Source organism: Dromiciops gliroides, chromosome 2, assembly GCF_019393635.1.
Source record: "Dromiciops gliroides isolate mDroGli1 chromosome 2, mDroGli1.pri, whole genome shotgun sequence".
Lineage (NCBI taxonomy): Eukaryota > Metazoa > Chordata > Mammalia > Microbiotheria > Microbiotheriidae > Dromiciops > Dromiciops gliroides.
In genome coordinates this window covers 594,060,164-594,081,554 of record NC_057862.1, presented here as the reverse complement: position 1 = coordinate 594,081,554, position 21,391 = coordinate 594,060,164, and the positions used below count along the sequence as shown (strand labels likewise).

At 38.3% G+C, this 21,391-nt stretch overlaps 1 protein-coding gene across 1 annotated transcript in view; it reads left to right on the top strand.

Annotated features, from left to right (window-relative positions):
• The window catches only part of EML6 (EMAP like 6), a 325,245-nt gene that overhangs the window by 264,569 nt on the left and 39,285 nt on the right, over nt 1–21,391 (top strand). The window contains 2 exon segments of the mRNA XM_043989586.1: nt 5,423–5,624; nt 5,742–5,868. Coding sequence (XP_043845521.1) covers nt 5,423–5,624; nt 5,742–5,868 — 329 coding nt within the window.

The following is a 21,391-nucleotide window of genomic DNA, read 5'->3' as shown; positions in this document are numbered from 1 at the left end:
AGTTCAAATCCGGCCTCAGACACTTGACACTTACTAGCTGTGTGACCCTGGGCAAGTCACTTAACCCTCATTGCCCTGGGGGGAAAAAGGGAACACTGGTACATTGCCAGACTGGAAATCTCCAATAATGAACAACAAAATCGATTTCTGTCCTTTATACAGTCTCTTGAAATCTCAGAATTGGAGGGGCCCTCAGAATTCATTCACTATCACCCGCATGTAAACAATGGTCTCCACCACAGGATGCAGGGAAGGGGAACCTACTACCTCTGTTCCACTTTTGCTCACTTCCTAATTGCTAGAGGAAGCTTTTCTTCACATCAAGCAGAAATTAGAAAGCCTTTCTAATTTTTCCTATTTCTCCTAATTCTGTCCTCGGGAGCTAAGCAGAGAAAAATCTAATCTCTCTTAACACATGACAGCCCTTCACATTCTTGGAAGCAGCCATTAGGGTCCCTCCAAGTCTCCTCTTTTGTAAGCCAACCATCCCCAATTCTTTCAATTGATCCTAGCATGGTCTCCAGTCACCATCCTGCTCTCTCTTCCTCCACTGAGCATGTCCAGAATTGTCAGTCATTCCTCAAATGTACCTGATAGTGAACGCAGTATTCCAGATGACTTTTTACCAGATCAGAATTCAGCCCATTACCTCCTTCATTCTGTACACTATGCCTTTCAACATCATACAGCATTTTTTTGCTTCCGTGTAACACTGTTCACTTAGTTGAGTTTACAGTCTGCTAAAACTCCCAGATTTATTTTTTTTTCATGCTGTTATCCATCTTGAATCTCCCCCACCATGAAGTTGATTATTTGAACTGTATAGGACTTAACATCTATCTCCATTTAATTTCATCTTATTAGATGTAGCCCATCATTCTAAGCTCCTTGAAAGTAGGAATCATGTAAATCTTTGTCCCTGTTCCCCTAGCACCTAGCACACACAGTTCCCACCACATAGTAAATGCTTAATAAATACTTGTTGATGGATCAATTGATTGATTATAACTTGTCAAGAACTTTGGGATCTCAATCCAATGTGTTAGCTACTCCTCCCCACTTTGTGTTTTCTTTAAATTTGATAAGCATGTCAATTACTTCTTCATGTAACTCATTGATAAAAGTGATAAATCTCACAGAGCCACAGTCAGATTTCTGGGGTACTCTACTAGAGGTTTTCCTCCAAGGTGACATTGACCCATAAATGACTACTCTTTGGGTCTAGCCATTTACTGAATTCTGAATCAACAAATCTGCCTTATTATTGAGTTCTCATCTCTTTCATATTCTATACAAGGATTACATGAGGGGCAGCTAGGTGGCACAGTGGATAGAGCACCGGCCCTGGAGTCAGGAGGACCTGAGTTCAAATCTGGCCTCAGACATTTAACACTTACTAGCTGTGTGACCCTGGGCAAGTCACTTAACCCCAATTGCCTCAGTAAAAAAAAAAAAAAAAAAAAAAAAAAAAAGGATTACATGAGAGACTCTTTTCTATGTGATGTCCCGCAGGTATCACTGTGGAGGTCAGTTTGGGCGAGGAGTACTTCTCACCCCTCTCCCTTTGGAAGGAGTGGTTGGAATGGATTTTCCTTGACCATGCCTATGTCCACCCACAAAACTCCACTCAGAGCTGTATGACCTTTTTGTCAAGGTTTCTGGTTGTACCCCTTCCCTATCTCACCTTCGGGGGACTGAAGACAGACAAAGTCCCTGGTACAACGTAACCTGATTGCTTGGGGACAAGATTAGTTCATGAGGATTTTAATCCATGGCAAGGGTCCTGGTTCTTCATGGTTTCTCCTCTCTACATTTACAAAGTCTAAAAATACGGAGTGTTAAAATTCATAAGGCTACGATCCAACACTCACCAAGTTATTTTTTTCCCATTGTCAGGTTGGAAAGGAGGTTTCCCAGATAATTGAATTTGATGTAATAAATTAACCACGGATCCTCATGCCATCCTCCCCAACAACATACATTCTCTGCTAGCAAAAACAGCAATTCAGGATGCTGTTAAAATTGTCTTATTTGTATCTAGAAAACCATTGTTTAAAAAAATCCAAATAGCCAGTAAGCAATATTTAAAACATGAAAGAAACAGTAATAAACCATGCTATTAATTGCATAGGGCAGCTAGGTAGTTCAGTGGATAGAGTACCAGGCCTGGAATCAGGAAGACTTATTTTCTGAATGCATATCTGGCCTCAGGTACTTGCTAGCTGTGAGACCCTGGGCAACCCTATTTGCCTCAGTTTTCTCATCTGTAAAATGAGTCGGGGAAGGAAATGGCAAACCACTCCAGTATCTTCACCAAAAAAAATTAATACCCTAAATAGGACCATGAAAAGTTAGACATGACTGGAAATGATTCAACAACAACAAAAAATTGATTGCATACAGCAATTTTAAAAAAGAAGAAAAAGAAAGGGGAGCAAATGTACCATTGTTCCAGCCATTTTTTTCAGTAGGCAAACTGCTGAATTCTTAAAAACTGAGTGGGGAGCCAAGGAAAAGAACAGGTTCCAGCCTTTACTAAGTTTAGAGTCATTCTCATGACTCTCCTGCATCACTCTTATTTCTCTTTTCATTTTTTCCTCTACCTCTATTACTTTTCCCTCTAACCTTTTACTTTATCTTCAAAGTTCTTTTTGAGTGCTTCTATGGCCCGAGACCAATTCATATTTTTCTTGGAAGCTTTGGATGTAGGAGCTTTGACTTTGTTATCTTCTTCTGAGGGTGTACTTTGATCTACCTTGTCACCCAAGAAACTTTTGATGGTCTGCATCCTTTTGTTTGCTCATTATCCTAGACTATTTCTTGGATTTTAACTCCTTCTTAAAGTAGGGCGCTGCTTCCAGGATGCACTGTCCCAAGCTTCAGGGGGTCCCAAGTGGTACAATTTAAGGAGAGGCACATTCTCAGCTCACCTGGCCTGTGTTCTTGTCTGTAAGTAACCACGGGCCTGCTTGCTCTTTAACACAGAAGCAGAAATCAGATTCACTGTGGTTGCAAGTTTGGCGTGCCTGTGCCCCTCCCCGACTGGGCCACTGCCACTCAAGTCTGATTCCTGGTTCTGAACACAGCAGCACTCTACCTCAGCTCCAGCAGAGACCTCTGCTATCTCTCCCCGGCCAACCACTGGACCCCCTCACTGATCTGTGAGCTGAGTTCCAGAAGTAGCCGCTGATGCTGATGATGCTGAGGCTCTGGAGACATGGTCTGCCTGGGGCTGGATCTGCATTCTGTGCTCCCTTCTCACCCCAGTACAACAGACCTTCCCTGCCACCCTTTTAAGCCACCTTTAGCTGGAAAATGATCTCACTCTGTTCTTTTGTGGGTTCTGCTGCTCCAGGAGTTGTCTTGTGGCGTTATTTGGAGGTGTGTGGACAGATTGTGTCAAGAACTCCAGAAAGTTACTGCCTTTCCTCTGCCATCTTGGCTCTGCTCCAGTTTAGAGTCACTCTCCTGGAAAGCATCCTCCATTTGCTGCTGCTGCCACCTTTCTCTCTCTCTGTCTCTCTAAATATCTCTCAAGAGAGATTTCTCTTGAACATTTCCCTCCCCTTCCTCCCCCACCCCCAGTCTAATCTTCTGATAGCTTAATCTTGTCCTTAGCTGGGAAGAAACACATTAGAGTCTTTAGAGACATGGGCTCCCTTGAAAGACCGATGGTCCAAGCCTTGCCAGAAATACTGTTAGATAAAATCCAGGTATACTGTCTGTAGCAGTCCCCTGATCTAGTCTATCAACCCTGTGAAAAAGTAAATTAAGTTAATCTGGCATAACCTATTATTGCTGCAGCTATGCTGGCTCTTAGTAATCACTCCTTCCCTTTCTAAATGTTTACAAACCATTCCTTTACTACATTCTAGAACCTTATCATGAATTAATATCAAGCTCACTGGCCCTTAGTTTGAAGAATTCACCTTCTTTCCTTTTTTGAAAATCTGCACATTTTCCCTTCTCCAGTTTCTATTCTCTATGTTTCTCAAAGTTTACTGACAGTGTAGTAGCTTAGCAATTGTATCTTCCAGTTCTTTCTACTTTGAGATGAAGTTCATTTGATCCTAGTAAAATGAACTCATAAAAAACATCTGCATTTTCTTTTACCATCTCCTCATTTATTGTGTTTTAACCTCTTGGTAACTGTTTTTGTCCCAGTCTTCCTAATCTGAAGATCATTTGCTAGAATAAGAGTGAAATGGTTCTGCCTTCTCTCTATCATGTAATGTCATCAGGTCTTCCATCTCTCTCTCTCTCTCTCTTTTTTTTTTTTTGCAGGGCAATGAGGGTTAAGTGACTCGCCCAGGGTCACACAGCTAGTTAGTGTCAAGTGTCTGAGGCCAAATTTGAACTCGGGTACTCCTGAATCCAGGGCCAGTGCTTTATCCACTGTGCCATCTAGCTGCCCCAGGTCTTTCATCTCTTTGATCTTCTTGTTGTCCCCAACAAAGTTTTAAAAAGTCCTTCTTGTTGCATTTTCTGCCATCCTCAGCTCATTTTTAGCTTCTGGTCTCCTGACACTAACAGGACTTCACCCTTCATTGTGTTTATCTTTTCTCTAAATCCCAGGTAGCACAATTTCTCATATCTCTTTCATCCTTATATTTCTGGTGGTAGAAATTACTTCTGAGTTCATGATGAATAATATCCAGTAGATTATTCTATTGTCTTCATTAAGGAAGATTTTATTTGTCCATTTCAAGAACATTGGGTTATAGCGGAACCTTTTTTGAGTCACAGACTGGCTATCAGCCTCTGTAGAGAGAAATTAAAGATGCAATTGGGATTATCTAGAGTCAGTATCTTACATATATTAGTGATTTATGAGAATTGTGATCAAATAAAAACAAACTTTCACACTAAATTTGTAACTTTTGGACACCACCAATAGACTCTACTATTTGAGTAAAACTATTTTTTCCTGTATTTAGTTGTTTTTAATCATAAAAAAGATGCCCCATGCCTACAGATGTCTAAATTTCTAGACTAAGTCAACATCCTTAATTCTGATCCACTTCATTAAAATATCTCTGGATTGCAGTAACATTTTTTAACATTTTTGATTTGTGGAGGCAGCTAGGTGGAGCAGTGGACAAAGCACTGGCCCTGGATTCAGGAGGACCTGAATTCAAATCAGGCCTCGGACACTTGACATTTACTAGCTGTGTGACCCTGGGCAAGTCACTTAACCCTCATTGCCCCACAAAAACAAAACAAACAAAACAAAACATTTTTGATTTGTAATAGATGCCACAACTTCTGCTCATATAATTTTCAAAGTAGTTCCTTAAACAAGCTGTTTACTTAAAATTATGTTCCAGAAAAATTCTGATGTGGAAAATAATAAGGAATAAATAGGAGGAGAAAGAACAAAACATAAGACGACTGTGTAATCTGCATATTCCTTGTGTTGCAGGGCCAACATGCAAAATTCAAGAAATATGTGGGGCATGGTGCCCATGTCACCAATGTCAGATGGTTGCATAATGATTCTGTACTGCTAACTGTAGGCGGCGCCGATACTGCTCTGATGATCTGGACAAGAGAATTCGTAGGAACCCAGGAAAGTAAATTGGTTGACAGTGAGGAATCAGATACAGATGCTGAGGAGGATGGAGGTAAGTCAAACACCACAAATAAACTAGTTCATTTTGGTTGCCCCATTTGTCCTCATCTCTTCATGTGCTCCTTCAACAAAGCTGCGGTTTCTAATCTTGTCACTTTTGTGATTTGAGGCTATGACAGTGATGTTGCCAGGGAAAAGGCCATTGACTATACCACTAAGATCTACGCGGTAAGCATCAGGGAAATGGAAGGCACTAAGCCACACCAACAGCTGAAAGAGATTTCAATGGAGGAAAGGTATGGCAGTCTATGGTTTGTTTTTGTTCACTATACCCTTTCATCATATTTATCCTGTTACTCGCCCTTGAATTTACGTGAACACAGCTTCTTATATTTATCATCTGGGTGTTTCTGACATTGCAAATGGCCACTGAGGTTGTGGTGAACATCCAGGACAGGACATGGATTTGTTTTCCTCACTGAGAAAACTTTTCTTTGTTGGTTTCAAATTTAACCAGAGATCCGAGGATTATAAACAGAAGCCATTTTGGGTGACATGGTAGGTACTGGAGAGAAGGATTAAGGAAACATTTGAGATGACCTAAAAATGTTTATTTTTTTTAAAAAAGATGTAGTATGAGGACTGTGATGAAACCAGAAAGAACTTTCATAACATTTTGAACCCTTCTGAATCCACAGCATAGCACAATCAATACAGAGCTGGCATTGGAGCCAGGAAGACCTGGGTTCAAGTCTTGATGGATCTAGATGACTCACTTAACTTCTCAGTGCTCAAGACAACTCTCTGTTTCAAATAAGGTGACAAACTGCATCAGGAGAGGGAGTTTTCTCCTCTAGAAATCCCCTATACCAGGGTTGTACAAACCCCAGCCTGAGAGCCAAATCCAGCTCAGTGCCTGTTTTTGTACAGCCCTAGAATAGAGAATGGTTAAAATGTAAAAACCAGGGGCAGCTAGGTGGCGCAGTGGATAGAGCACTGGCCCAGGAGTCAGGAGTACCTGAGTTCAAATCCGGCCTCAGACACTTAACAGTTACTAGCTGTGTGACCCTGGGCAAAGTCACTTAACCCCAATTGCCTCACTAAAAAAAAAAAAAAAGTAAAAACCATTCTTAGCAGGTAGGCCATGCAAAAACGGATGGCAGGCTGAATTTGGCCCATAGGCCACAGTTTGCTATTTCCTGCTCAATACTGATGAAATCATAGACCTGATCCCTATTCCCTAGCTCAGGAAAACAGTTTCTTTGTATATTTAATGAAACTTAGGTTAAAATAAGAGCATATTTTGTTTACTCATATAAAATAATAATTGTTTCATTTTATTAATATGCACACACTCCAGTAGGGAGCATAGACTTCAGGTAATAAGAATAGAATCATCTTTCTATAGAGAATCAGCTCTGAACTGATAGGGACAAAGTATTAATTTCTTGCTGAGATAGAGAATGTGGTTGTAGAATTTCACTTGGGTAAGGAATGATATTAGGAGGACTTCTTGTTTCAGCTTTGTCCTTGGTTTGATGACCTCCACAAAATCCTTACAGGATATGATGTGCAAACAAGAAAGGCTTCCAGAGTAAGGTGGCCAGGAACTAGCAGGACTCTGAAAGGCTGTGACTGAGGAGAATTTATTGAAAGTACATTTTATCTGTGTGGACCTAACCAGAGTCCAAATATGGCTTCAGTGTCTTCTATGCTGTTCACTTTCTGTGTACAATGCGGCCAAAGTGTTTAGGCCTCAAATAGCATTTCACCAAATGCGGGACTTTTTGAACACTCTAGGCCTTCTGGGTTGAATTTCTCTTTTCCTTATTTTTTTCATATGAAAGAGGAAGTTGCTGATATTGTTTCATACTTTTTTAATAGGCTATTTTGTAAGGAATGACGAGTTAATTCCTAAAACATTGTAGCTTCTCTGAAAAGGGCATTCTAAGACTTATGCTCATTACAAAACTGAGCATATTAAAATTGAAGCAGGGAGAAAGACTAGCTGATGATTTGACTCTAGTCCAAATCACTTCCAAGAAAGTTCATGGCCTTTGTATGGCATATACTGTGTTTTTCTTCTCTTTCTACAAACATTCTAAACTTTTTTTCCCTCTGGCCTCAAGAATGTTTTACTTAATATCAATAGCTCCCATTTAGATAGCTTTTCAAGTTTTGCAAAGTATTTTATATACAATATTTTGCTTGATATTTTTTTTTTTGGTGAGGCAATGAGGGTTAAGTGACTTACCCAGGGTCACAAAGCTAGTAAATGTCAAGGGTCTGAGGCCCAATTTGAACTCAGGTCCTCCTGAATCCAGGGCTGGTGCTTTATTCACTGCACCACCTAGCTGCCCCCTTTTACTTGATACTTATAATAAGTTGTATTAGGTACTATTTATTATACCTTTTTTACAGAAGGAAAAATGGAAGTTGAGAAAGTTTAAGTGACTCACCCAGTCACAAAGTTAATAAGGTATGATTTTAAACAAGGTTTTCCTGATTCCAAGTCCTGAGCTCTGTCTACTATACTATAAAGATACCTGAATTGAAATGTTAGATGCACAAACTTGGAGATACCTCCATTCCAAATGTTCATATAGACTATTTGTGCTCAACCCGTGGTAGAACCTTCTGAGCTTATATTGGTTTGATCAGCCACAGTTGGACACACTGTACCTCAATCCCAACATAGTGATGTCATTTCGGTCATCTTCAAACATGAAGGGTAACAATCGTTTATGATATTATGATAGGCTTCTTTGCCTAGGAAGAATGATTAAATGAGCATATTTAATATATTGTTTGTTTAGCATACAAACAATACACTTGTTTTATTATTTGTGTCTAATATATTGTTCTAAACAAATCTCTATTTGGTATTATGTTGAAACATGGACACACAAAAATGAAAATTCCTTCTCTCCCTTTTTCTGTGTAGTTACATAGGCTAGAGTAAGCCTATAAGAATGGTTGGTTTGAGGGACAGCTAGGTGGCACAGTGGATAAAGCACTGGCCCTGGATTCAGGAGGACCTGAGTTCAAATCCGGCCTCAGACACTTGACACTTACTAGCTGTGTGACCCTGGGCAAGTCACTTAACCCTCATTGCCCTGCAAAAAAAGTAGAAGAAAGAAATAAAGGAAGGAAGGAAGGAAGGAAGGAAGGAAGGAAGGAAGGAAGGAAGGAAGGAAGGAAGGAAGGAAGGAAGGAAGGAAGGAAGGAAGGAAGGAAGGAAGGAAGAAAGAAAGGAAGGGAGGAAGGAAGGAAGGAAGAAAGAAAGAAATATTTATGAATGGCATATTTTGGTATATTTTGGAGCCTATTTGGTATATTTTGGAGCCTATTTGTTTAAGTCTTAATTTTTCAGTTTTATGAGATGTTTCAAGTTTGATTTTTTAAGCCTATAAAAGTTTAATAGAAACATGTGTAATATAGTTTATTCTAATTACAGTGTAGTTTGGGGGAGCCATAGGAGTGACTTAAATGGCTCTGAGAAAAATAAGAGAAATAGAATTATCATGCAAGTACATGTATGGGTTTACTTGTAACTTTTTAAAACTAAAAGGTTGGTTTGCCTAAGTTAATTTCCTTCTCTTTAGAGAAAATTTTACAACCTGTCAAATACCACATCTATATAACATAATTAAATAGGTTGAGTAGTAGTAGTAATAATCGGAACAGGAGAAGGAAAAGATGTGGTTGTTGTAAACTGTATACTAATGGCCAGTTTCTGCACCTTTCATCAGATTTTTTTTCTGCCTTGGTCCAATTCGACTATGAAGATAACTAGAAATGAATCAGGCTGAATTCTGGTGCCTTTGAATCATCTGGCCATAAGATATGTTATCAAATAAGTCTTCTTAGATTCCTATTGTTTAATCAATACCACCTGATTTCCAACCTATAGCTAGGCTTATCCTTTTCTCTCTTATGCTTTTCATGCCCCAGTTGAGGCATCTTGAAAGCATCCAGCAAACATCCAAGGCTTTGCTCTGCATTTTGATCCAAATGGCTTGTTCAATTTTTCTTGTTTGAGTTCTTAAAAGAACCTCATTTACTTGACAGAATGAAAATGGACATTTGGTATCCTGTTGCCTATTTAGGTTTACATTCCGATTTCACATGGGAAAATGCTTATTAGTACCAATAACATGGGCAGGAGGAGAGGTTTCAGTGTTCTGATGACATTTCTGGAAATAATAGAAACCAAGAGCTAGCTAATCAAAAACATAGTAAAAAAAAAATTTTTTTTAACTCAAGATCATTTGGTAGAGACATAATCAAGTGTATTTAATGAACAAGAATTTCCTTGATATTTCAGAAAAAACGATATCTACGGGAGCAACTTTTAATGAACCCTAATTAATGTAAGGTGAAGTGTGGCATAGTATATAGGAAGAACAGGGGTGAACTTGGAATCAGGAAGTGCTGGGTTTAGATCCTGCCTCTGACACTTTCTAACTGTATGATCATCGGCAAGTCACTTAAACTGTCTGAGTCTCGTTTTCCTCCTTTGTAAAACGGAGATAATAATACCCCTGGTCTCTACCTCACAGATTCAAATGCTATATGGAAGGCACTTTGCAGATGTCAAAGCACTATGTAAATACAAATTATTATTAAGTAAGAAAGATGGAATCAAAATAATGGTTCTCATAGAACTGTTTATCTTCTGATTCTTAAAGCAATTTTGATGGTAAGATTTTACCTTACCAGCCTTTCAGATGAAACCACATTCTGCCTATTTGAAAGCAACCAAGACCTTTGAGATGGCATTACCATTTATCTCATAGGAGGCAAAATGGCCTTCTTTGCAGTGGAGTTATGAGTATGTAATGGGTGCTTTAAAAACTATTGAGAACATCTTATTGTTAAACTTAATTATTTCTCATTTGATCCAATTACTTGAAACAAATCTTGGTCATATCTCGAGATGATACGCAGTGTGCCCCTGAATAATACCTCATATATTGTAGGTACTTGTTACCTAGCCACCACAATGATTTTAATATCAATTGTATAGAGAGAAAGCAAATCAAAGGGGTCCTTACAGTTGCCTTCAGAAGAAACTTGGGTCATAACCACATGATGCTAGATATCCAGATAAAAACTGAATAAAGTAACTACTAAATAGGATGTTCTTAAATGCCCTGGATGCTTGGCACTAGTTAAGCCACACCTCTGGATATTTAGAACAATAGAACTTTCAGGCCAAGATCTTCTCATCTGATTTCCTCATATTGGACATTAGGGTTGAATATTTTGCCTAAAGCCACATAGCTAATATCAGAACTGGCACTGGAGCCCAAGCTTCCTAATTGCTAGTCCGGGCCTCTTGCCTCTATACCCATGCTATACTTTTTAACTTTTAAGAGACATTTTGTGCCAAGTAGACATAGTCTTCATCTCCCATGTTTACAGCTCATTGTTTGGGGTGGGGGGTAGATCATTGCTATAAACATCCTAAACGAGAAGGATTTTTTCCTCTTCCTCTCATCAGGGGAATATTTATAACAACAAAAATAATAGATGAGTCAATATAGCATCCAAGAATCCCAGGATATTTATATATAGAACATGATCCTGATGAGTTCTAACTTATATATAATTTAGGTATATGTATATATTCATATAATATTTTATGTAAGTCATATATTTTTGTAATTCTTAATATGGTAATTTATATAATATTACTTTATTGTGCAATCTATTACACAAACTCATACTAAACGTATCAAATTCATATCACTCACAATTATGTAGTGCTTTAAGATTTATAAAGTTCTTGTTTCACAACAGGGAAGGAGTAAAGGAACTATTATTCCCATTTGACAAATGAGGAAACTGAGGCTCAAAAGTTAAGGAACTAGCCCAGATTCACACAAAGGTGGAGATTTAGGACTAGAGTTCTGACTCCCAGACCAGTGCTCTTTCTATTATACCATATTGGTTCTTTTCTTTATTCTCCTTTCTATTTACATAGAAAGAAAGTTCCCTAATCACATAGGAACATACTGCCTAAAGCACTCCTTAGACTAAGCCAACAGAGTTGTCTGTATGTTAGACAGACACAGTATGAGGAAAGATCAGACAAGTCTACCAGGTTACACAATAAACAAACGCTCATACTTCCAGAGATGTATAAGGAAGGAAAAGTAAACAGCCATATCACAACTCAAGGAATTGTGCAACCATGAAAATGGCTTCAGGTAAAAATGCGATTTTTGTCTCACCCACACAGGCACACTGAAGTTCAAGTGTCTTGTGTGTAACATTTTCAATCGCCTTAAACTTATTGCTGCTAAAACACACCATCATTTTAATACCAATATTTTTCCATGGTGCTATATGACTATAAATCATGAAACACCATGATCTTAAAGGACCAGAATTGCTGATGACCCAAAGGGCATCATCAGTGGAAAAGTTGAAGGTAGGTGTAAGAAAGATGCTACCCTAGACTAACAATTATTTGCACATAAGATGTGACCTAAAGAATACCATCAAAGACATTTATGACTTGATAATGAAGGGGAATGAACAGAATGAAAGCTCCTTGAAGGCAGGAACTGTTTCATTTTTGTGCTTGTATGTGTGTCTAGTGCCATGAATGGCACATAGTAGGCTCTTAAACTCTTGGTGACTAGTTAATTAATTGATTGATTAATATAACACGAGGGAAAAACAGATGGACAGCCCAAAAATTGTTCAGGTAATGCAAGAATATTCAAAAGAATTAGAAGAAAGCCTAACTCTATGGAGTGGATCCTTCTTCTAGAAGGAAGAAAGCCATGAACAAGAATTAATTAAGATGAGCTGCTTAGATGTTTTAAGGGATAGAAAGGAAGATGGAAGAGATTAATATCAGATGGCCTCAATCTCAATTAAATAATAGACTGAGTCACCTGTTCTAAGTGTTGAAGATGGGAATACAGTTGGAGGCAAGAGGAGAAAAGAAAAGTTTTAGAACAGTTATTGTGGAGAAAAAAAGTATGGAGTAATAATGGTAGAATAGAAGGATCACTGAGCAACAGCCATTATCAGTTGCTCAAGGTATTGAGAGAAAGTTTTTAAATCAGTTACTCAAGAAAAAAACAACAACCAGAAAATGACTCCAAACACAAATTTAACACTTAATGATGTTTCATAGCATTTGCTAATTAGTCTGTTAATGTGTGTATTGGTCTCCTTAAGTCCCTAGTTTAAACTATTTAGTTTAGCATAACTACTTAAAATATTAATGTAGTGACTCAATATAATGTTTTCTAATAATGCACAGAATAGTAAGAACACTGAATTTGGGGCAGAATGGAAACAACACAAATAGACTTAACATCTCTTCTAATAGTCGCTGATAGATCTTAAATATCCTTATAGTTATACATTCATACAAGTAAGGATACTAGGATTTTGAATTAATATTCAAATGACCTCTGAAGTTCATTCAAGTCAGTCACTCCATCTCCTATTTCCTCATCTATAAAATGAAGATGTTGAACTACATGGTCAGTTCCAACTCTAGATTTGTGATATTATGAAACGAGAATTTTGTCATATAAATAAATATACAAAAATGATGTGTTTGATTTTTAGCCTGACTTACTTCATATACTAGCAAAGAGTTTAAGGAGAAAGTGAGTAAATCAGGATTTTATATGAAATATATTCTTTGCCTAGTTGGGGTATGGAATTCAAGGGATGGAATTACCTGCCTTCAAACAGTTTAGAGTTTTACTGAGAAAACACAGTCTGATCGAGAAAAGAGATGGCCCAGCAAAGAGCAACATAATTCTTGACCCAAGCAAACTATCATTGAATAGTGTTGTTTGACGTGTATATATATATATATATATATATATATATATATATATATATATATATATATATTGTACTTTTCATGTTTTTCGATAATTTTAGTTGGGAAGTTGTCTCCAGTTCAAAGCACCTGAAATCTTTAATTTAGTCAAGCAACATGATCATATGAGGTTTTCTTAATATTTAGCAGACTCCAGAAACTTCTCAATAAATATCTTTTTCATTGTTAGTGTGTGAAAAAGAAATAATTTATAATTATTTGCCTCTGCTTTTCTACACTTTGGGGTTTTTTCTCCTGTCCTACTCCTTATTTGTCCTTTCTTTCCTACTCCTTTTCTGAATTGCTTCTTAAATTCTTTTTTCTTCCTTTTCATCTTTTCACTTCTTGCTTTCCTGATCCAAGGGCAGGATGCTCTATTTGACCTCAGTGTTCCAGGAGTTGGAAATTTAATTGGGAAGGATTGTAGAAGTGGTCTGTTGGGGCCAGAGCCCCAGAAGCAGTCGTTCTACTGCAATGGAACAACTTAGATAATGTCCTATGCAATCTTACACAGTTCTAAGTCACACCACACTATATGCATCTTAGGAACGTAGCAAATAATTTTTGACTTCTATAAGACAGGGCTTAGAGACACAATCCCAACCAAGGTAAAAATAAAATAACAAATGATTTAGCAGAAGAGAGGGCTGGAAGGGGAGAAAGGAAACTTGGATTCTGTTTCTGTTTCTACCAACAACTAACTATATGGCTTTAAGCAAGTCACTTCATCTTTCTGTGCCTCAGTTTCTTCATCTGTAAAATAAGGGAGCTGACCTAAACTACCTCTAAAATCCCTTCTAACTCCAGAAGTCCAAAATGCTAATGGAAATTAGGTTAAACCTATTTTCTGGGTCTGCTGAGGATGGATACCTTCTACTGACAAATTACATCTCTCTTAAATCCACATGCTCATTCCCACATCTCTAGGAGCCTAAACAGAAGAGTGAAGAAAACAGTAGCATTTAGTGCCAAAGGACTTTGTTGAAGAAAACTTGATTTCAATAAAAGAATTTCTAGTCTTTAATCTCAGTTTTTAATGTATGAATTTATGGCACCCAGGTATTCTAAATTACCTAAGTTGCATTACAGAATATTTCATAAATTTCTTCTGTGTCCTTGAAATAATTTTGTAATTTCATTCTTCATCAATGACTTCCTGTAGAGGGTACAAGTAGCATATATTCAAACAATGACCAACGCAAGAAAATGTCCTAAGGGAAGCATAAGATCAGAAAAGGAGGTGGACCCAAAAGGGAGAGAATATGGATGGACAGCCCAAGGAATGCATTGGAATCCAAGACATGTATAAAGAGCTAGAGAAAAGCCTGTAGCATGTTGAGTAGGTCATCTGTCAAAGATCTATGAAGAGGGGCAGCTAGGTGGCACAGTGGATAGAGTACTGGCCCTGGATTCAGGAGGACCTGAGTTCAAATGCGACCTCAGACACTTAACGCTTACTAGCTGTGTGACCCTGGGCAAGTCACTTAACCCAAATTGCCTCACCAAAAAAAAAAAGATCTATGAAGAACATGGAGAATTGCTGAGGAGCAAAAGGCATGGTGAAGTGGACAATCTGCCCCACAGGAGGAAATATCCACATTGATGGAATCACAGATCCTTTCAGGTATATATCAGTGACCAAAAGAAAGAGTACTGTCACTTTGTTATCAATTTGGTATGGTCCATTTCCTTGGCTCTTTAGTCATCGGTAGTTCAATTCTATCTTGAAACTTGAAACTCAAGTGGAAATGTCTATGCCGTATTTGCTCCACAAAGTGACAAAGAGCCCAGCAAGCACCCATTGGTGACTATAGAGAGAGACTTCAATAGAGTGTGTGGTACAAATAAATGAATGAATAAATGAAAAAGCATTCATGAATCACCTACTATATGCCAGGCACTTTGATGAGTATTGAGAGTACAAATAGAAAAGTGAGATACTCCCTATTTTCAAGAAGCTCACATTCTAATCAAGGGAGAAAATATGTAGTAGGTGAGTTCATCTGCAGAGCAGCTAAGAAATGCCCAGTGTTTCTTAAGATGCAACATCACAGTAGATAGCCCAGGAATCCCTGGGGTGAATCTTTAGGATACAATGTCACAGTAGATATCCCAGGAATCCTGGGGGCACATTAGCAGGTCATTTGGCAATGCCCAGGAGTCTAGAAGGAATCTCATCTGGGCTAGTAACTCAACCCTGATCTTCCAAAATCTGTGAGTGGCCATGTTTGCAAGAATGTGGAGGTAAGGGGGCAGCTAGGTGGCTCAGTGGATAGAACACTGGCCCTGGAGTCAGGAGTACCTGAGTTCAAATCCGGCCTCAGACCTTAACACTTAATACCTGTGTGACCCTGGGCAAGTCACTTAACCCCCATTGCCTCATCAAAAAAAAAAAAAAAAGAATGTGGAGGTAGGGAATGGTAAATGGGCTTAATTCATAACTATTTGGAAGAGGGGAGTGGGTCAAAGTTATCTAGTCAAAAGTTAGTACCCATTGGGACCTGGGCAATAGTCAGTTTTGGGGTAGCTTCAGCTCAAATATAAACATGCGGAAATGAATGATACATTTCACCCCTGTTCAAATTCAACCATCTACTCTAGAGTATTTCCTACACTTATGAAATTCCCATCTTGCCTACCAGTCCTATTCAGCTCTCTATCTAGTTTTGGGGAGCCATGACCTCAGAACAGTTCTAAAACACAGGTAGAAAATGGCAAGTATCCTGCTCTCCATCAATCAATTGATTTAAATCAATTAAAAGAAATTAAAGTTACAATACATAATGGGGTAAAGAGGTGGTTGTTGAGTCATTTCAGTTATGTCTGACACTCCATGATCCCTTTTGGGGTTTTCTTGGCAAAGATATTGGAGTGGTTTGCTCTTTCCTTTTCCAGCTCATTTTACAGATGAGGAAACTGAGGAAAACAAGGCTAAGTGACTTGCTCAGGGTCACACAGCTAGTAAGTTTCTGAGGCTAGATTTTAACTTAGGTCCTCCTGTCTCCAGGGCCCGCACTCTATCCACTGTGCCATCTAGCTGCCCAGGGTCAAGAGGACATGGAGTCAAATCTTGCCTTTGATACATAATGACTGTGTGGTGATGAAGTCACTTAACCAAGCAGTTCCCAAACTTTTTGCTCTCTGGACCCCTTTACATTCTAAAATTATTGATGACCCCAAAGAGCTTTTGTTTATATGGATTATATCTATCAATAGAATGTTACAAATTAAGGCTGGTGAATTTTAAAATTTTGATTAATCATTTAAAGTAATAATGATAACCTCATTACATGTCAATACTCATAACATATTTATGAAAAATAATTTTATGTTCCAAAACAAATTGTAGTGAGAAGAATAGCATTGTTTTACATTTTCGCAAATTTCTTTAATAGTCTGTTTAAGAGACTATAGCTATGGGGCAGCTAGGTAGCGCAGTGGATAAAGCACCAGCCCTGGAGTCAGGAGGACCTGAGTTCAAATCCAGCCTCAGACACTTAACACTTACTGGCTGTGTGACCCTGAGCAAATCACTTAACCCCAAGTGCCTCACCAAAAAAAAAAAAGAGAGAGAGAGAGAGAGACTATAGCTATATACTCATATCTGTTTCTAGATTCAGTGTATGGTGATATGTTGCTTTGGTTGAAGTGCATGAAAAATAAATAAGTAGTTGGAAAAGGGGAGAGTATTTTCCACATAATTGTGGAAGAAAGTAGTAGTTTCTTAAGGATTAGTTGTAATGTGGACCCTGAAATCATACCAATGAACTTTTCATACTCTTGTTATATTACAATCCATTAGACTATCTTATACTTTAAATAGATGTTTTACCATGCATGGCTTTATAACATCATGCATTTAGTCAGTTGAAAAATACTTATTGGGGCAGCTAGGTGGTGCAGTGGGTAGAGCACCGGCCCTGGAGTCAGGAGTACCTGAGTTCAAATCCAGCCTCAGATACTTAACACTTACTAGCTGTGTGACTCTAGGCAAGTCACTTGACCCCAATTGCCTCACTAAAAAAGAAAAAGAAAAGAAAGAAAAATACTTCTTCAACTGAGATCTTCCAAATGCTGACACATTTCACTATACAATAGTAAAAAATCACATTCATCATCATCACCACTTCTTACAGGCTCCAGTGAGGAGAATTATCTCCTTAAATATACTACAAACTAATGGAAGAACATGATCATCACCACCAAGCTCATCAGAAAAGTCCTTAAATGCTGAGAAGTTATCAAGCTCACTGTAGTAGATACAAGCTTTCCAAAATTTTAATTTCTGCTTGAAATCTTGAATTTTATCATAGGCGACAAATACTGACAGTTGTTTCCCAGGAAGTGACAGGTTCACTTCATTCATTTTCAAGAAAATGCCAAAGACCTAAGTCTGAATAACCAGAGTTTGTGTCAGTTGTGTCAGTAAAAAAAAAAGCAGCTCACAGGGGCAACTAGGTGGCACAGTGGATAGAGCACTGGCCCTGGATTCAGGAGGACCTGAGTTCAAATCTAACCTCAGATGTTTAACACTTACTAGCTGTGTGACCCTGGGCAAGTCACTTAACCCCAATTGTCTCCCCCCCCCCCAAAAAAGCAACTCACAACTTGCAATCACACAAGTGCTTTTCCTCAAGATCACCATTGCACCTCAGAAGTATTTTATACTAACTTCTAAATTTATCTCACAGAAAAAGACATGTACTCAAGGATCAAGATTTAATCAAATGAATAATTTTTATTGCTTCATCAAAGACACAGGTAAAATTGACATCTTTTTTCCCTAAATAATATTAAATACTATCTGTATTGAGAGTTCATGGCAATGAAGAATACAATGACCAGTAGTAGTACAGTGTGGTGTCATTGCTTTGATTTGTGTGGGCTAAGACACCAGCAGTTTTGCCCACTATTGTTTTTGCACCATCAGTGCAAAGGTCAACACAGTTGCTCCAAGATTAAACCATGAGATTCAAAAAAGTTACTCAACACTGGATATTTCAGCACCACTTGTGTTTCTTGCCCAAAATTCACATAAAAGATCTTTCAATGATTACTTGGTGCTGATACAGAACAGAAGGCTAAACAAGTCAAGCCATGTCTGTAGACCCATCCATTTGTAAGGCAAAGGTACAGTTCTATAGATGATACATTAACTCAGTCTTCATATCTGCAACTAAAGCTTTAATTCACAAGTCATGTAGCCTCTGGAAAACTCTAGTGTATGCCTGGGTGAGAGTAAGAGTGAAAAAGGCAAATGATGCCTTAGTGGTCTTATGAAAACAGTTCTGACTTTGCTGACCTAAAAAGGTCTCAGGGACCCTGTTAACACATCAGTGCCCCTAGATTGGTTGTTGCTGTTCTGCACTGATTAAGGGAGTTTCCTTACTGGGAATCCACAAATCAATACAATTATAGACTCAGACTCCCATTACCTAAAAGAAAAATACAAAAAGAGATTTGTTACCTAGCTAGATAATTCTACTAAGATTGTAGAGTAGTCACCTGATTTTAAAGTAAAAAAGATTGTGACACTGAAAAATTAATTTACTTATGCATTTTCTCTTGTCCTTTTCTGTGTTTGCTTGAAGTGATGTTATTGATACAACTAATACTTTTAGGATTTTAATATCATAAAAGGACTTAAATTTAATATGAATTTTTGAATAACTTGTTTTATTTTACCATAAAGAGGATACCAGGAGACAAAGAATTATAGGTATAGTGTCAGGAAACTGTAGGAGGGAATAAGTAAAACTAGGAAATCATACTCCTCCTTCAGTTAGCACCTATCTACTCAAGCCTAATGCATATAGACTTTGTGGCTACTCTCACTCAATTCTCATTCAATTCTTAGCCTGGACCCCCAGAACTTGACTGACTATATCTTTCTTCACAAATTTAGGGATATCACTTCTTTTTTTTTTATTTTTAGTGAGGCAATTAGGGTTAAGTGACTTGCCCAGGGTCACACAGCTAGTAAGTATTAAGTGTCTGAGGCCAGGTTTGAACTCAAGTACTCCTGACTCCAGGGCCAGTGCTCTATCCACTTCACCATCTAGCTGCCCCAGGGTATCACTTCTAATGTTATACCTCCACACCCCTACTTGAGCATTTATCCCCATGATTATCGATTGATATTTCACAGAATTAATTAACTTTTTTTTTTTGGTGAGGCAGTTGGGGTTAAGTGACTTGCCCAGGGTCATACAGCTAGTAAGTGTCAAGTGTCTCAGGCCAGATTTGAACTCAGGTCCTCCTGAATCCAGGGCTGGTGCTTTATTCACTGTGTCACCTAGCTGCCCCCATTAATTAGCTTTTAGTTAGGAATATTTACTAAGGTCTTCGAAAAATAGTTCCCCCTAAAAGTGTATGACACATTCTCTCCCAAGTATATGCAGAACATAGTAGAAAGGAGAACCAAACTTAGAGTAGATGTGTCAAAGGAAGTGGCACCCAACTCCTAGAAGTCCTTTTGCCGAAGTCCTCATGATGTTCCCATTAAGTATAGTATAATGTTTCTCCTGGGTTCCTTGTAGAGCTTTAAATCTGCCTCTTTTCACTGCATCCAATCCGTCCTCAGCTCTTGATACAAACAATGCTATCAACTGTTCCAGGGACTCTGCTAGGATGCCAACGGGAAGCCTAAGTTCTCCCATACTTTTGAAGTTCACAAAATTCTCCTCTGGCCTAGGGTTTGGGTGGCTGTGGGGATAATAGTTCAAGACCAAGGCCAAGACCTGGTCTCTCTTCTTCCCCCACCAAGTGATTCTTTCTTAGTGACTTGGCTGAAAGGGTAGCCACCCAAGCTGCCAGACTCTAATCTCTAGGTTCCAAACTTGTTGGCTATTTTATAAGTAGCTCGTAGGGCATGACCAACTTTTCTCAATCAATCTAAAAACATTTTTTTTTAAATGCAACGTCACTTCAGTTCATTCAGTGGCTCTCAAGGACATCTAAACTGACCAAGTTCTTTTCCACACTTAGTCTAAAATTATTAGAGACATGGTTTTCATATGAAAGAGGTATCAGGGCATAGCATCTAGTCACCACTCACTTTAAGTGGGGTGAGATTGAGTTGACTGATGGATCTGGTCAATCCCTACCCTTACAGTAGTAAAAAAAAATAAATAAGTAAATATATATATATATATATATATATATATGTATATATATTTATATACCTCAAATAGGTAGTACGCATTTTTCATTTGGAAGAAGACAAATTTTATTCAGAGGAGTGTATTCCAGCTTTTGACCCATTGATTTGTGTTTCTTCTAATCAAGGACCTAACTGGTCACTCGGATCCTTAGTTCTGAGAACATAGTTGCTTCCAATGTCAGACTGCTTTCTTCTTTTTCTCAGCATTATAGGCTACCTATCTGATAGCTGAGAAGGTATTCTCAAAGTAAACTTACAGAGGAATTTCTAGCTCATATATTGCTTGAAAGGATATATGTATATTATATATTTAAAAGTTTAAATCAAATCAAATATTGCTTAAAGTGATGTTAGTGTCTAAAATGGAGGTTTCCCTGATTTTTTAAGAATATGAACACATTGGGGCAGCTAGGTGGCGCAGTGGATAGAATACCGGCCCTGGAGTCAGGAATACCTGAGTTCAAATCCGGTCTCAGACACTTAACACTTACTAGCTGTGTGACCCTGGGCAAGTCACTTAACCCCAATTGCCTCACTAAAAAAAAAAAAAAAAGAATATGAACACATTAACATTTAAAGAACCTTGTTTCTTGGCCAATCAAGGACCACAGGCAACTAGGTAGTACAGTGGATAAAGCAATGCTGGGCCTACATTCAGGAAGACCTGAGTTCAAATCTAGGCTCAGACACTTCCTAGCTGTGTGACCTGTCTGTTTCAGTTTCTCCATTTGTAAAATTGGGATAATAATAGCACATACCTCATAGGGTTGTTGGGAAGATCAAATAAGATATTTGT